The 16,486-nt window shown below is 34.8% G+C and overlaps 1 protein-coding gene across 4 annotated transcripts in view; it reads left to right on the forward strand.

Moving 5' to 3' along the window:
- SMC6 (structural maintenance of chromosomes 6) overlaps nucleotides 1-16,486 on the forward strand; it is a 36,368-nt gene that overhangs the window by 13,637 nt on the left and 6,245 nt on the right. For all 4 annotated transcript variants that reach the window (XR_003555762.2, XM_005240386.4, XM_055809453.1 and 1 more), the window contains exons 11-23: nucleotides 1,024-1,170; nucleotides 1,564-1,652; nucleotides 2,138-2,302; nucleotides 3,312-3,490; nucleotides 4,559-4,760; nucleotides 4,900-5,014; nucleotides 7,219-7,379; nucleotides 9,068-9,203; nucleotides 10,103-10,183; nucleotides 12,453-12,623; nucleotides 14,323-14,460; nucleotides 15,206-15,351; nucleotides 15,982-16,107. Coding sequence is in view for 3 of the 4 variants with exons in the window: in XM_005240386.4 (XP_005240443.1) it covers nucleotides 1,024-1,170; nucleotides 1,564-1,652; nucleotides 2,138-2,302; nucleotides 3,312-3,490; nucleotides 4,559-4,760; nucleotides 4,900-5,014; nucleotides 7,219-7,379; nucleotides 9,068-9,203; nucleotides 10,103-10,183; nucleotides 12,453-12,623; nucleotides 14,323-14,460; nucleotides 15,206-15,351; nucleotides 15,982-16,107 (1,856 nt within the window). In the remaining variant the exon portion in view is untranslated. The remainder of the gene's footprint in view (nucleotides 1-1,023; nucleotides 1,171-1,563; nucleotides 1,653-2,137; nucleotides 2,303-3,311; nucleotides 3,491-4,558; nucleotides 4,761-4,899; nucleotides 5,015-7,218; nucleotides 7,380-9,067; nucleotides 9,204-10,102; nucleotides 10,184-12,452; nucleotides 12,624-14,322; nucleotides 14,461-15,205; nucleotides 15,352-15,981; nucleotides 16,108-16,486) is intronic.

Below are 16,486 nucleotides of genomic sequence, written 5' to 3' on the forward strand. Positions count from 1 at the left end.
TCTTAGCTTTTCACAACCAGCTAAGAACATTCCCATTTATATATCTTTTTAACCATCTGAAACTTAATGGTAACATTTGCATTCCACATTTCATTTGAGAATAATATTAGGACATTTTGTTTTCTGTTGTTTAGTAGGGGTATGTGTTTATGTTTTTCATACTAATACTTCTATTTCAGGTAAGGTTTATATCATTGTGGCTGGGAGTTTGAGATGACAAGCATTACATATACCAGTGAACAGTAATTTAAACTTTTATTGTTGAGAGTACTTACTAGATGCCTATTTCAGTGAAGTTGGAGCATTTTTCAGGGATCTGTCATGTAGGTTTGCTTGGGTATCATTACCTGTAGAAAAGGTCAGTGTCTAATTTCAGAAGATATCTGGAACTTTAACAGACTCATTGAATGGTACTTTAAGACTTCTGTAGGTAACAAGAAAGAGTAATTTTGCCAAACATTCAGATTCACATACAAAATTTATATTTTGCAGAGAAACACTAGCCATTGTTATTTTGAACTTGTAAGTCTATTAAAACTCCTTCTCCAAACTTTCTTGATCGGTACTCAGTTTTCATTGAATTTTTAATATTTTTTTAATGTTTAAAAAAAGGAAATGTGTATTGCTTGACAATTAAGATGTTATTACTTTATAGCCTAATATGTCTGTGTGGTGTTGAAGGAACATTGTTCGAATACTCATTTCACTTCTTTCCATATTATGGTACTTGACCTTATTGTATTGAGGCCTGTCTTTGAGTAAACTGTGAGTTAGAAAAGAAGGTTGCTGTTTATTTCACAGATTTGGTAGTCTGTTGGTTCCCTGAGAATGTTCCTTTATTAATTTTCATCTTAGATTATTCATAGTAGCAATGACTTGCTTTATTTCTTCTAACAACAAAAAAAAGGCAAATGAGGTATGTCAGATGGATTCTTTTGGGACATATTTCTTCTGTAGCTTTATGAAGTTTTGAAGAAAATTGTTTCATTACTACTTGTGTATTATTCTCTTTTTGCACCAAAGATAAAAGTGAATGAAGCAGAAGAAAAGTACAAAGCAATACAAGACAAGCTGATAACAGTAAGTGAAGAAGCACAAGTCCTGCATCCTCAGTGTATTTCTTTGAAGGCTGATGTGCAGGCAAAAAGAAAAGCAGTTAATGAAACAGAGGTAGGCAAAAAGAACTTTCGAAGTTCATACCAATTTAAAAGCTTTAATCTTGTCCACGCTCTACTCGTATGTACTTCTGCATCTGTGTCTATGCTTCCTGAATCCATAGTGCAGTTCAAAAGAGGTGCAATTTCCTGCCTGCCTTGCAAGTAATTTTGTTTTCAGGAGCCATGGGATTTATATCTTTACACAGGTGTTAAGCAGTGTTAAGCTTATGTCAACATAAATATGATTCAAATTAAGTGTGTTATTCTTTTTTCACATTCTTGAAATTCGAGTGATGTTTGTCTGTTTTGATGCAGTTCAGTATTTATTTACTCTAAAAATGTAGTTCTCTTTGAAATGATTTCTTGCTTCTATCGATTAAACTACTGTATCCCATTTCCTTCACAGGTACTTTATAATCGTTTCAAAACTGAGTTAAAACGGCTGGGAAAAGATGATGAACAGCTATGTAAACGAATTGAAGAACTGAAAAGCAGGTAAATACAGATGCAGTGATTATGGTGCGTGTTTATTAAAATATAGGTATGCAAGGAGTGACCTCTTCTGATTGATGAGAAAATCTGCAGTAACAGAAAATATGTAACTGGACCCTCTAAATTTTAAATAAATATTTAAATATTTCTGATCCTGCTTACATACCAGTTGTTTGACTGGAAGGTGATGAGGTATTTGGGCAGAAAAAGTTTTTCTTTATTGTTGAAGATAATATAAATGTTCTAGCTTCTATGGTGTTGCAAAACAAGTATACCTTAAACTAAATGTAATAGGAATGTAACTGGGTGAGTGTTATGTGTGATTACAAATAAAAAAACCCAAACAACAAACTGTTCATGCTTTGTAGGTCTTGTAAATGCACAGAATCTTAAATGTAATTTTCTGATGCATAAATCTTTTGTGTGAAACAGTGTCACTTAGAAATTATCAGTGTGGTTTTAAAATACTGACTTACAATCTTTTCTAGTGCTAATCAGTTTTCGGAGCCTGAAAAATTGGAAAGACAAAGGAAAATCACACACTTAAGGGAACAGTTGAAGGCATTCCATGATGAAGAAATGATGATTGGTCAACAGATGGATCAGTTTCAGCAGGCTATATATAAGTGTAAGGAAGAATGTGCTAGAGTTAAGTAAGTTAAGCTTTTTGAATGTAATTGTTTTCCTTTCTTTCAAGTTTTAAGAGATACTTTCTTGTACCTCCATTCCCTGAGGTATTAGGCTTCAAGTTTTAGTTGGTTTTTTCCCCTCTAGTTTATTTTAAGACTTGCTAAACTGTTGTCTTTGGTACAACATGACTTAATTGAGAAACTTTTGGAAAATTAAGAAAAGTGTTGTGTCATTAAAGGTGAAAAGCATTACTAATTTAAAGCCTGATACAAATCCATACTGTCAGTTTAATGCCCTTCTTTCTTCCTCCCACCATCTTATTCTTATCTCTTATTCTCTTATCATCCTATGGGCAAACTGTGCTTTAAATTTTTCCATGTTGTTTAATACCCTAGTAAATCCTGATGTCATGTTACAAGATATAAAACACCACATAAGGAAATAAATAAACTTTAGAGGTAATTATTTTATGTGTAGTTAAAGGTAAATTTATAGACACTTTGGAGCGCAAGGTTCAAATACCAACTTAGCCCATACTCGAGCTAAAAAAAGCACTCTTTGGCTTTGATGTGGAAACCTGGGCTTGAACAATGTTACCAGAGGGGATTATGGTGATCTTGTCATTTATTGTCTTAAGAGATTTGAGAATTGTTGCTTATTGCACTTGATGCAAAGACTTTAAACATCTTTTATCAATTACTCTAACCAATAGTTACTTTGTTCTGTTGAAGATCTTTACAGAAGATAGTGAAATTGAAGCATATGGTTAGAAATAAAATAAACTTACTATAGACTGTTAGAAAGAAAAAAGTGTTTTAAAACTCTTGCAAATAGTAATTTTCTTTCTTGCTTTTTTTGTCTTATGTTTCTTGAAACTGTAAAAATATTGTTGTATGTGTGTAGCTAGCTGTACATTGAAATAGAGGTCCTGATACACTGTCCCATTATTACTTGAAAAATGAGACTATAATTATCTTAATCAAATTAAGGCTTCATAAGCTGTTGCTGCTGAGAAGAATTCTGTTCTCTTAGGAGAGAAGGCTGTGATGTGAAACAAACACTGGATGCCAAGCAGAAACAGCTGAGAGAGCTGAATGATAGTAAAACAAATACCTTGAAAAGATATGGACCACATATGCCAGCATTTCTTGAAGTAGTTGAAGCAGCCTATAGGCAAGGGCGGTTTAAACACAAACCTGTTGGACCTATAGGTAAGAATGGCTGCTGAAAAAGACATTTTTCCTCATGAGTTTCATTGCATAGTTGCTAATGTAAGAAGTGAACTAGAGAAACTATTTGTTCTTTAAGCAGGTTCAGGTATGTCTTTTTTTCTGTACTTTCTGGACTAAACATTTTATCCTGGTAGGTTGTCTTTTGCTTCTGTCCTTTTTGTCACGTGAACTAGCTAACATCTACTGGTTTTCCTCATTTTCCAGCTGTGTTTGTTGAGGTATTTTATATAGTTACAATGGCAAACTTTCAGTGCACCCCTCTGACTCACCTGCACTCTCTAAGCATCAGACTACTGTGCTTGGCTGCTTGTTCCTTGGTGGATAGCACTGTCCAGCTCTTGAACAGAATTTGTTTAAAATGTCCAGTGGTTGACTAGTAGGCTTGTCAAACTTAATGCTTTGCATGGAGCAACTCGGACAGAACTAATTGAGATTTTCTTGGGAAGTGGTTTCAAGTATGTTTTTTGACCAGCTCTGATAGTGACTGCTATGTTCAGTTTGTGAATGGGAGTAATGCTTCAGCATATTTTGGATGTGAGTGTAAAGGCCAAGTACTTAAGTACTTGGCATTGACTGCAGGGTAAGAACATGCAAACACCTGTTCTACTGAAGGCTGCTGATATAATAGCAATCTTCGTGTGTGTTTAACTTGCAACATAGTTGTTCCTCTGCTTTCACCTTAAAGCATTAAATTGTTGACAAGCAATCTTTGCCTTGACATACTCCTGCTGAGCTTCCATGAAAATTGGTACCTTAATGGAAGGTAGAAGTGATCTGTCAAGGATCTTGGAAGAAAATGTAGGCTTCCAAGCATGTATAGAGAAATGATATGTCTGTGTTCTCAGGGTAGCTTGCCTGCTGTGGGGTTTTCTCTCTTTTAGTTAACTTGTTAATTTTTTTTTTCTTACAAGAAAAGTTTATTTTAGTCTCTTTTAAAAAAACCCACAAACATAACAAAACAAAAACCTTGAGTGGTAAAAATGCACTATTGGATGTTTTTTTATGGAACACAGCTCCTAAAGCCTTGTCTCTTCTGTCTTTATTTAGGTGCTTTCATTCATCCAAAAGATGCTGAACTGACCTTGGCTATTGAATCTTGTTTAAAGACCCTAGTTCAGGCATTTTGCTGTGACAGTCATAGTGATGAAAGAAATCTTCAGCTACTGATGTCAAAATATTATCCACGTGGATTTAGACCTCAAATAATTGTAAATAAATTTCAGAATGAAGTTTATGATGTTAGGCAGAGGTAAGTTGTTTTGAATTTTTTTGCTTAGCTGTGATGGTTCGGATTATTATTAGTTGAAAAAACTGTAGTTTTGTGGGGGTTTTTGTTTAAAGAATCTCATGTGAGTTTTATTAATGATCGTTTTTCTTATTTTCTTCAGAGGAACTCATCATCCAGAATTCCCAACAGTTCTCTCAGCACTGGAAATAGATAATGCAGTGGTTGCCAACTGTTTGATAGATGTGAGGGGTATAGAAAAGATCCTGCTGATTAAAGTAAGGCTCTAGGTTCCCTATTCATCTTTAAAGAAAAAAGTTTTCTCTTTGTATGTAGGATATACAATACATTCACTGATGGTGTCTGTAATGGACAAAAGAGGTAGAGAAAGATATTTTTTTGGGGTTGGTTTTTTTTTTTTTTTCCCTTACCCACTGAAGAGAGGTGGCCCTGATGACTCAGCAGACCTAGACTGTATCAGTTACCAGTGTTACAAAGGTAACCACTGGAGGGTTCCCAGTAAGGCCTTCTTGGCATTCAATAAACTGTCAGTGTCCACTTCAAACACTGTTTTCTGTCATGGGCAAGACAGAGTAAACTGACAGCCCATAGTGAATTTAGATACTGGCATTTATTTAAGAATCAGTAAGGTCAGAACTTTTATTTCCACATACTCTTTTCCCTGCCCCTCAACTCTGCCTTCATAGGTCTCAACTTCTGTCCCCAGTAGGAAGGTCGCAGCTGGTCAGGGAATGTCAGGCAGAAAATATTACTGGTTCCTGCTGTGCAGCTGCTCACAGATACCGGTTTGGGCTATTACTGGCCAAAGTCCCTGGGCATTCCCTTGGATTAGTCCCTAAAGATCTCTTCCTATGTGTATCCAGGGTCTTCCCTGGTTGATTCTGGGATGTTCACCACCACCTTTCTGGGTGTCGAAGTATTCTGGTTTCCCAGTCTTAATAGTCCATGTGTATGTGGTCATCAGCCTCCTAAAGGCTGTCTTTGTCTCGTGTCTCTTAAATAATAGATGGGTTCAGGATGTGTCAGTTTCATGAGGTCCAGCTGTTACCAAGATTTGCAGCCAGCTCCTACCAGTTGTACCTAGCTTGTGCTTGAGAGTTGAAAAGTTCCCTTTCAGATATTCAGCCACCCACTCTTATATGACATTATCAGCTGCCTGTTAGCATTCACAGCTGAATTTATTTTTCGCCTACCACAATCAACACAGCTTCTTTGGACTCTGCAGTCTTAAAGCATTTGAGATGAGAGAGTGCAAAGAAACATGCTTGTGGATAGAGTCTGATAAAATAAAGAAATAGCAATGATCAGTTATTAAGTAGGGTTTGAATGAGGTGACTGGTGACTGGCAACGGGTGCTGAATTAGGATTTACATGCTATGTTGATAACAATCTATTTTTATTCACCATGAAAACATGATAGTGAACTGTTTTCTGCCACTATATGATTTCTGATCTTAATTGATTTTTGTTAAAATTTTCTGTTACTACTGAAGGTAAGAGGTCCTGCAGATAAGTTTACAGGTAAAGTGTTCAGAGATAAAGATAAGATTTATATATTTTTATTTAAAAAAAGTATTCTACAAGCAGCAGAACTGATGATGCTGACTTTTTTTTTGATTTTGTTTTTCTCTAAAACAACTTGTCCCAGTTTTCCCGTTGACGTTCCTACTGGAAAAGAGGTGGTTTATGCTGTCTAGTGCAAAGCTGACTGTTTATCAAGCATGGCTGTTACTGAATGGGATATGTAACAGCTGAACTTCCTAGGCTTTTCTTATGGCAGGAATGCTAGTTTTGTTCTTCCCTGTCTGCCTTATACTAACTACTGATTTTCATAACGTTATTATCTTGAAGCCCTACTTGAGCACTTCCAACTGAATCTGAAAGAAGTTGTACAGCTACTATGTGGGAGAAATGATAGTTCTGAATGGATAACGTGATTGCCTTGGACAAAGGCACTTGTGACCATTTAGTCTGGCATTGGCAATGTTCTTTTTTACCAACCTGTTTCCCCAAACTCTAATTGAATATTGTTCAATGTACTTGACAGCTTGCTTTGGAAGATTGTTTATCGTATGCGTGTTTCTTTTTGGTAGTTAAACAAAAGGTCACTACGTACAGGTATGTTTAATCATTTTTTAAATTTTTTTTTCCCCCATGGCAAATTATGACAGATTGATTAGTGTACGGAACTTAAAATGCAGGTAAATTTGTAATGGTTTAGCTGCCAATTTCTTTTATTCTAAGAGGGTGGTTTTTGAGAACATAAGTGTTGTATTCACCTAAGAAAAGCAGATTCTTGACATTCTAGATCTTGTTTTTCTACGCTCTTCTATTACTGTATTTCTTATTTTTCATTAGGAATTGGAATTATTTCTTGGTGACAGCTTCTAGACTTTTAAAATTGATATCTTTAATTATGATTGCTTTTCTATTGGTATGATAAGGCCATTTTATTTTTCAGAGCAGCAGTAAAGCTCGTGAAGTAATGCAGTTTAATCGGCCCCCGAAAAATTGTAGAGAGGCTTTTACTGCTGAAGGTGATCATGTATTTGAAAAACGGTATTACTCTTCTAATTACGTCAGACCCAGGTTCCTAAGCCAAGATGTTGAAGCAGAAATAAGGTTAGCATCTTGTAATGTTGTACCTATAAAAACTGCACTTGTTGATGTGAAGAGTGGAATTGCATATTTGTACACTGCTATCCAGTCTCTCCATTTTCTTCCTGAGATTCATGATTTGCTTCTGGGAATTCTGGAAAAACTTTCAATATCATTGCCTTTCTGTGGTAGGTACAAACCCGAGTTATAGCTAGATATCTTTCAGTTTGTGGCATGTAAACCTTGCCGAGCAAGTAGGGATTTGCTGGGCTGAATATTCCAGGAAATCTAGTTACTTACCTTTTGTTTTACACTTGCTGGAAAAGAGTATGAAGTCAAAACCGTTTCTGTATAAACCTAATACCTGAACAGCGGTATCCCAGTTTACTGCAAAGGAAACCTGAATAGTCAAACCAAAGTTACATTGGCATGTGTAGTCCTACTGGTTGCAAACATTGCATCTGTGTTTTTTCAGGCTTTTGACTTCATTTATGGCAGGTATCTCTGATAAACTTGACTTCTCCTTCCCTCCATTTTATTTTTGATATCTTTTTTTCTGCTTACTTTCAAAATGGTAGTTTAAAAAGCCAAAGATATTTCAAAGATTATACTTGAATGTCACTAAGCAAACTGGTGACAATAGAATACTTTTGAGGATCAGATTATATTACAGACATATTATGTAATATTTTAATTTTAGTATTAATAGCTGATAGTGTAGACTGAATGTTAAAAATCTGTTTCTGTAAACTGAGAAGTTAAATGTGTTAGTTATACTGACATAAGCAAAGTGCTGTTATAATGAACTTCACTCAAAGATTATCTTAACTTTCAAAGTGTTACAGGCATTTCATTACCGATATTGCTGTGGGGGAATGATGTAGGCCAGTTAAAAAGGAAAAATGCCCTCCTCTGTTGCCCCCCACTTCACAACTTAGCCTAAAGCAATGACACATTTATCTGGAATAGCATACATCATTTATTAAACACAGATTCTGGGATCGGACTTAATCAGTCAATTTCATGCATCTATAACAAAAGTTGATTTAAACACTTGTGTTAAGATATTTATATTTTTTTAAACTGTAATATTAGTAAAGTTCCCCTTTCTTTTGCAGTGGTAAAAGACGCTATCAAAGTTTTGCCATCGATGAATAGTAATACAAAACAAAGATTTTTTTATTTCAAATAAGTTTACCACAGACTGAAAGAATTAATTACGGAAATCTCTGGACGTGACCTCCTTTGTAGAAGGAAAAGTGTTGAGACTACATAAAAAACTTTCTTCAGATCTCTGTTAATGTGTTTTCTCTCTGACTAGAGCTGTTTTGTCCTAGTCAAAGTATTTCTTTCCTTTAAGATGCAGTAGTATTTTTAGCAGTAACACCACTGTTTAGTTCAAACATTTGGCCTGTTACAGAAAATCGGTAAGAGAGGTTATGGTGGTTCAAATTACATAAATGTTTTATCTGCTAGGCATTGAACTAGGACCATCAAGCAGCTATCTGCTGGTTATTAACTCTGAGTTCTGCTGTAGACCTTTGGTGCTTCTTTATTGATCATCAAAACCGTCCAATACTAAACAAAATTAAGGTATTTTTTTTCTAGGGGAGTGCATTTTTACCCTTTGTCTTGTCATGCATTTAATTTTTATTTGTGTATTTCCTTGTGTGTGTAATAAGTAATATCTCAATACTACTTTGTTTATAAAGTCACTTGGAGAAAGAAATTGAAAATAAAAAGGCACAGTTGACAGCATCTCAGCAGCGTTTATATTCCATTGAAGATGAGATTAGGCAGAATGAAGATCATCTTCATGGTCATAGACAACACCAAAAAGAACTACAGGTAAAAAGTACACTATTGGTTTTCAGAAAATGATCTGTCTTTCCCTACTTCATTTTGACTTCTGCAGTATATTTTGAGTGGATGATAGTTTTTGATGTTTTTCCTTACTTTTGTATTTGCTTTCGTGTTGTTCACCTTCATCGTTTAGGACAGAATGGTAGAGGCCACATCAGTCCTAGCATATGCTGTTGTTTCTGTATGGGTTTTTTTGGTGGTTGTTTTTTTCCCCCTCTTGTGCTAAATCTCACAAATTTCTATTACTTTTTTTGCCACAAATAGGAAGTTGCAATATTTGATGCACATTTCCTGCTTCCCCTTCCTTTATTTCTGTTGAGCCTTGCCTTTTCATTCCTAGAATCCTGTTTCTCTTCATTATCTTCATATATATTGCTGACTCGTTTTAATATGCTGAATGTTTCACCTTCAAGTGTTCCTAACTTTAATATCTTTATAAACCATTTTACAACTATTAGGCTTCTTTCTTTCTTTTCCAGTACTTCTAGGTAGGATATGTATTTGTGGTGGTAAATGTTGTTACAGTTAGGCAGAGTAAGATAATACATGCTCTATAAGGTTATATTCAGTAAATTACAAATAAGAACTGACAAAAAAACCTGGCATGTGGACTCAAATTGATAAAGATAAATATTTGAAGGAAAAATAAAATACATTTTTTTCAATTGTCATGTTGAATGGAAATTTAATAATAATAATTTAAAGTGTATCTGACTTTCAGAACAAGCATATCTTACAAAAACGGATTTCATAGGTAAGTGGGAAGAGTTCTGTCTAGGCACTAATGAAACTAGAAGATGCTTTCTGTGTCAACTTAAATGAACAAATGTAAAGTTTTCTTTCTAGGTAAGCTTAAGAACATTTTTTTTTCTTTTTCTTTTCAGAAAAAAATAAGAAAAACAAATGCAGAAATAGCAGATCTTGAAAATGTGCAAGAATACCACTCAATGGACATACATATATTAGTAAGAACAGTTTATCAAATTATGTCTAATAAGGATACGAAATAATGTTTGCAGTGTTTTGAAATGAGCAAATACTGTAGATTTTCAACTAGTGTACAAGTTCAGTAGTGAAGAACGCTTTATAGGATGTCTGTGATCGTGGCAATAGCATAATTCTATTTTTCTGGTGAGGTTTTGGTTAGTTTTTCTTTCCTTGTTTTTCTTTTTTCTAACCAGTAGCACTGCAGCTTTATGGAAGGCAAAGTGGTGGTGTAAAGGAGGGATATTCTGTGCATTTTCTTTTTTTAGTTCCAGACCCGCAATGCTGTAAAACACTGGTATTAAATAATATCTCTGTAGGTAACGCTGTAGGTTTGGGGGTCAGAAGTGTCATCATCAAAGCATAGGTGAAGGCCACTCTGGAGCATAATTATTGTCACAGCACTGCTGCTCTACCCTGAACCAGAGTTTTCTTGCTTTGCTTCTAGCTTTGTTGTACGGAAGTTTTACAGTTCATGTATCACCCTAAGGAAGTATGTTGATTCCTTCAAGGTTCCTATCATTATCCATGTGTTCTTAGAATGTGCACATAGTAGTTTAAGAACAGAAATAAAAGTTCGATAGTCTATTGTGATTTGTATGTTGGTGGCCATGAATTTCGGCTGTTACTCTGTAACAAGCTAATGTATAGATGGACAAGAATTCAATTCTGAGAATCATGCTGATGTTAATAATAATACTACAGTTATTTCATTTAAATTCCATGTCAGTTTTCCCACTACTTTATCGAAATCAACAAGAGGCTAGCCACTCTGGAGCATAATTATTGTCACAGCACTGCTGCTCTACCCTGAACCAGAGTTTTCTTGCTTTGCTTCTAGCTTTGTTGTACGGAAGTTTTACAGTTCATGTATCACCCTAAGGAAGTATGTTGATTCCTTCAAGGTTCCTATCATTATCCATGTGTTCTTAGAATGTGCACATAGTAGTTTAAGAACAGAAATAAAAGTTCGATAGTCTATTGTGATTTGTATGTTGGTGGCCATGAATTTCGGCTGTTACTCTGTAACAAGCTAATGTATAGATGGACAAGAATTCAATTCTGAGAATCATGCTGATGTTAATAATAATACTACAGTTATTTCATTTAAATTCCATGTCAGTTTTCCCACTACTTTATCGAAATCAACAAGAGGCTAAGTTGCGCAGATTTTTTTTTATTTTTGGGGTTTTTTTGTCACTTCTGATTTTGGCAGAAGCTCACGTTTTTTTAGTAGTCTGACTTTCAATGTGTGCATGTAAGTAAACGTTTCAAAATTAACTCGAAAAGTAAGGGATCGGTACAGATTCTGTAAACTCTTGGAGGGTTTCTCATTTTCTATATAATCTAGTTCTGTTGGTTTAAAAAAAAATAATTTATTCTTTGTCCTTTTGGTGAGATGGAAAAATAGTCTGTTACTTTTTTACTGGAGAATATCTTTCTGTTTAAAAATTATTGAAGGCTTACTTACTCAACATCAGCATTTTTACCATCACCTTCTGATAATGGTCTTAAACAGCTGGTAGACTTACATATTTGCTTCACCTTATTCCTTTCTTGGATTTTTGTTGTTTTTCTGTTTTCTGTGCTTTCTGACTGCTACTATGAATTAATTGCTGTTCTTCCACTTGGTATTTGTCTTTCATTGCTACCTTGATTTCACAATTGTTTGATTGTGAAGGAGAATCTAAAGTAATGCAAAGTTGCATTTACATATTTTTCCCAGGTTTTGGAATATTTGTCATCTTGAGTCAGAAAGTATGTATGATAATTCATTAGAAATGGTATAATTTTCTAGGAAACATTGGCGATCCACTTACTCTTCCTGTATTCCTTTCTATAATGGATGTATATACTCTGCCACAGATCTGGTGGGAACTTACCTTGTTCTTTTGTTGAAAAAAAAATTACCATAGTGAAATACTAGTGTGGCTAAGTCTTCACAAAACCCTAGCCCCTTTAGTATTTTCATCACAATTCCCAAATAAAGTCCCCTTAATTTTCAGTCAGATAACTGGGAAATTCCACTTTTTATTTTGCAGTTTGATTTAGTGGTCTCCTGCAAGATCTGTCAGTCTCTTCTTCTGGGCTTTAGTGACAACTACGTTGAGCTGCTCATACTCTTTTTAGAGTTACAGAGTATTGTATGTAACGTTGCACCCTGCTAGTGGTAATAAACCAAAAAATCTTGTACAATAATTTGCAAATGTGTATCTTTTTATTATTCTTCATTTTAATATATTTTGACAGAAAGATGAAGCTAAAGAAAATAAGAGTAAGATGGAATCTGTAAAAAAAGACATGCAGCAGCAAAGCAGAAAAATGGAAGAACTGAAAAATACTCTGCAGGTAGCTGAAAAAAAACTTGAAGAAATGAGAGAAAAAATTAATCAAGTAGAAGAAATTGCTGGTCCAATTAAGGTAGCAAAATTTTTATATTGTATTTTTAATTCTTTCCCTTTGTGTGACAAGGAGGTGGTGATGTTCAAAGGAGGTGGGAGAAGAGATTGTGATGCTTCCTGATACATTTAAGATCTACCTATGAAAATGGAAATAGAGCATTCCATCTGGAGCATGTCAAGAAATAAGCTTGGCAATATTTTGACAGTGATGTCAATTATGAAGTGTAGTTGCTATAGTGTTTTGTGTTTAAAGAGTTTGTTTCCAGTTATTTTTAGTCATGGACTGAAAAGGAAGGAAAAATAGTTTGCTTGACTTTCTTTCTAGTCCATCACATTTGTTGTTTTGGCTTGTCTGTTTCTGATAAGGGTCGGCTAAGAGTGTTCGGAACTGTTCAGTTTTCAAAACAGCATTTGAAGTTCTGTCTGAAGTGGTTGTTATTCTGTAAAGTTGCGTAATCATGGAATGTACCTATACGTAATTTTAATTATTCAGGACTACAGAAGACACCTGAAAATCACAGAGAAGTAGCAAGACTTAAGATAAATAGCAGAGTGGTGACATGCAAAATTTGATACTGGCAAATGGAAAGCAGTTGCATGTTGTCAAGAATTAATGGTTTGAAAATGGAAAACAGAAATAAGAGACCAGCATGTTTACAGTATTGTAAACTTGTAGAAGGATGGAATGAGGAAAGACTTAGACCGCTGTAGGATTCTCTTCTGAGCCTCACTCAAATTGTATATTGCTATGTAGTCAGCCCAAACTAAAAAAGCAAAAGCAAACAAAAAGATGAAGGAAACAGGTACATTATATTTATGAGTTGTTTTCTGTTTCTGATGTGGAAATGCTGAAGATAATGTTCTCATTTCTTACACAGTGGTTCTTTTTAAATAGAACAGATTTATTCACAATATTAAAACATTATTGCTTGTTACTAAGAGGACCAAATGCAATAGAGGGCAACTCTTAAATGTCTGAAAGGCTTTTAGGTTAGATGTACTGCTGTGTGTTCTACAGTTGTTTAATGGACTGTTGACAGACAGCAAGTTGTGGCTTTAAGGTAGGATTAGAAAAAGGCAAGAGCATCCGTTATTATTGGTGATGGTTGTTTTTCTTGTTCTGGTGTTTTGGGGTGTTTTTGTTGGTTTTGTTTAGTTTGGGGTTATTTATTTTGGCTTTTTAAGATAATCCATCTAATTGACAGGTATTAGGAAGAAATTTGTCTTCTGATTTATATCATTCTTTATACCTCTGCTTCTCTGGAAAGATATGATACCACTTCAACTGTATCAACACTTAAGTATCATAGAAGTTGCTGTAGTCTATATCATATTATAGATAATAGCAAGGCACTGAATTTTCAGGCAGAAATGCAATTCTGGCTGAGGTCACACTGGCTAGAATGTAGTGTAAAAAGTGTAGGTTTTGGAGGTTTAGGAGAAAGGATGGCTTTCTTCTGAAGGATGGGATTAAAACGTCTCCTCAAGGTACTATTCGTAAAAACTTTACAAGCATATTATGTCCTTGTCAAAATTAAGTATAGACTTTCTGGTAAGTTGCTTTTAAAGCTCCTGAACTTTAGAAATAGTCTTACTGAAAGCAAAACCAATTAGGCAGTGTTAACAACAACATAATTTTGGGTGGTAAGTCAGTAAACATTAGAGAGATGCTTAGGGATCTACCTCAAAGAGCTCACATCTCAAGTTATTTCAAACAGGATGAATTAAACCAAGCTGACTCAGAACTGGAAAACAGTAAACGCTGTTTGCAGCACTATGAAGACAAGCAGAAAGAACACCTGGTTTGCATTAAAAGACACAAAGAATTACTAGCTGCCAAAGAAAAGGAATTAGAGGTAGGTGTGGGGGTTTTTTTCTTTTTTTTCAGGTCACATGATCATGATCTTTCTGATACTTAATAATAAATCATTCCACTTGTACAACATACAGATCCTATTGATACTGAACTGCACCAAGTATTTGCTTAGCTATGTAAATCAAGTAAAAGTAATTTTGTATAAAGAATCAAGGACTGTTTTTGTCTGGCAGAGTACAGTTTCTGTTTTGACAGATAGGTTAGTGGTTATCCATCTAGGACTATTTCTTCTGTATTTTGCAATGAAAATATTAAATTACTTATTCAATTTAACTTAAACCACAAATTTTAAGATTAATACTGCTTTGTTTTTTTGGATACTGGGATTTTCCTTGTACAGACCTCATACCTGATCTTTTGAGGACTTACCCTAATCAAGTTTTATTAACTAACTCTAAAGTCACATCCGCTAAGACTTTTGGAAGACCGTCCTATTTAAATATGGTGAATTTGGTTCCTTATTTGTGTTAGCTAAATGACTGTGAACATAGTAAAGATCTTGGATACAATTCTTAGCACTGAAATAACTACTTGCCTATAAACATCAGTAAAATCGTTAATGATAACTAGGTTTGTTGTGATAAGTACACAAAGAACGATACAAAAATATTGTTCTTGCATGGAGACCTTGTTTTTCCATAGCACAAAATATTTGTTGTGAAGGCTAAACAGATTTTTTTTTAAAAAAAATGTAACAATTAATTGAATTTCAAACATTACTTTAGGAAAAAGTGGCACAAGCTAGGCAAATCTGTTCAGAACGCATAGAGGTCAACAGAACTGTTAAGAGTCTTGATGTGGAAATGATTCGCTTGAGAGAGAGGATAAATTTGGAAAGCGCTCGCCATGGAAACAGAGAAGAAATAATAAAGTAAGTAATCTTTAATGTCTGAAGTAGTTCAGGTAGGATGGAGAAGATAGGGTGCTTTTAGTACTTAAACCATGTATGAAGGTATGGAAACATGCCGTGCCGATTGCTCACTCAACCAGTACTGAACAGGTTTAGGAGTCTTGAAATACCCTCTAGTGATTGTAGACAGTACCTGTACTATATATATGAAGCTACCACTAATCATGTCACCTTCTAGTGTTTAGAATATCCCAATTACAACTATGTGGTGGGAACGTAACTGTTGTTCTGTAATGAAGAACTAACGGAGAAGTTAAGCAATTACACTGCAGTCAAAAGCCTCAGGTGTTTCAAGGAATTGCTCACCTTGGATATTTTTGAGCATGGGGAGCCCAGTCATTCATTCTCCTTGGTGTAAGAGTTTCCTTTCAAAAGAATTAAAAATAGAAGTAAAGTTTAATTTTTGACTACTTTTCATTTGTGAACAGTGTCTTACTTAATTCATGAAATGCTTTTAGCTTTAATGTAGATCCTCACAAGATAATTTTTATTTGAGTGTTTTGATTATCAAATCTATTTTCAGCATTTAAAACAATACCTTGATTTTAATGTAATGTGTGTTGATCCTGGACTTTCTGTTAATTAAAACAGACAGTTTCATGATGCAAAGGAAAGATACGAGGATACAAACCTTAAAGTAAAGAATTTAAAGAAATTTATTAGGCTGCTGGAAGAAATAATGACACAGAGATTCAAAATATACCGGCAATTCTTAAGGTGAGTTAATTTTACTATAATGTCAGGTTTCAGGTAAAGTAAGGTATAGATGTAGGTATGTGCCCATATTCCAGGGTAAAAATTATGGAGCAGGCTTATGGGAACGAGGTGTCTCTAAGGTGTATTCACAGTAACCTTTTTAACCTGATCTTGCTCCCAGAGCCAATACAATTGTGCCTGACAGTTTAGAGGCAGCCTGGTCCAAGGGCTAGAAAAACAACATGGTCAGTGGAGGCTGTATTTTGTTTCACACCAAAGTCTTTGACTTTGCCAACGTAATCTAAGGCAGTTCTGTTTCAGTGTGACAGTGCTGGTTTTGGTCAGTAGAATGTCAGCAACATACTAGCACTGAAATCATGTGGACTGTCACTCATTTTCA

Source organism: Falco peregrinus, chromosome 7 (genome assembly GCF_023634155.1).
Source record: "Falco peregrinus isolate bFalPer1 chromosome 7, bFalPer1.pri, whole genome shotgun sequence".
NCBI lineage: Eukaryota > Metazoa > Chordata > Aves > Falconiformes > Falconidae > Falco > Falco peregrinus.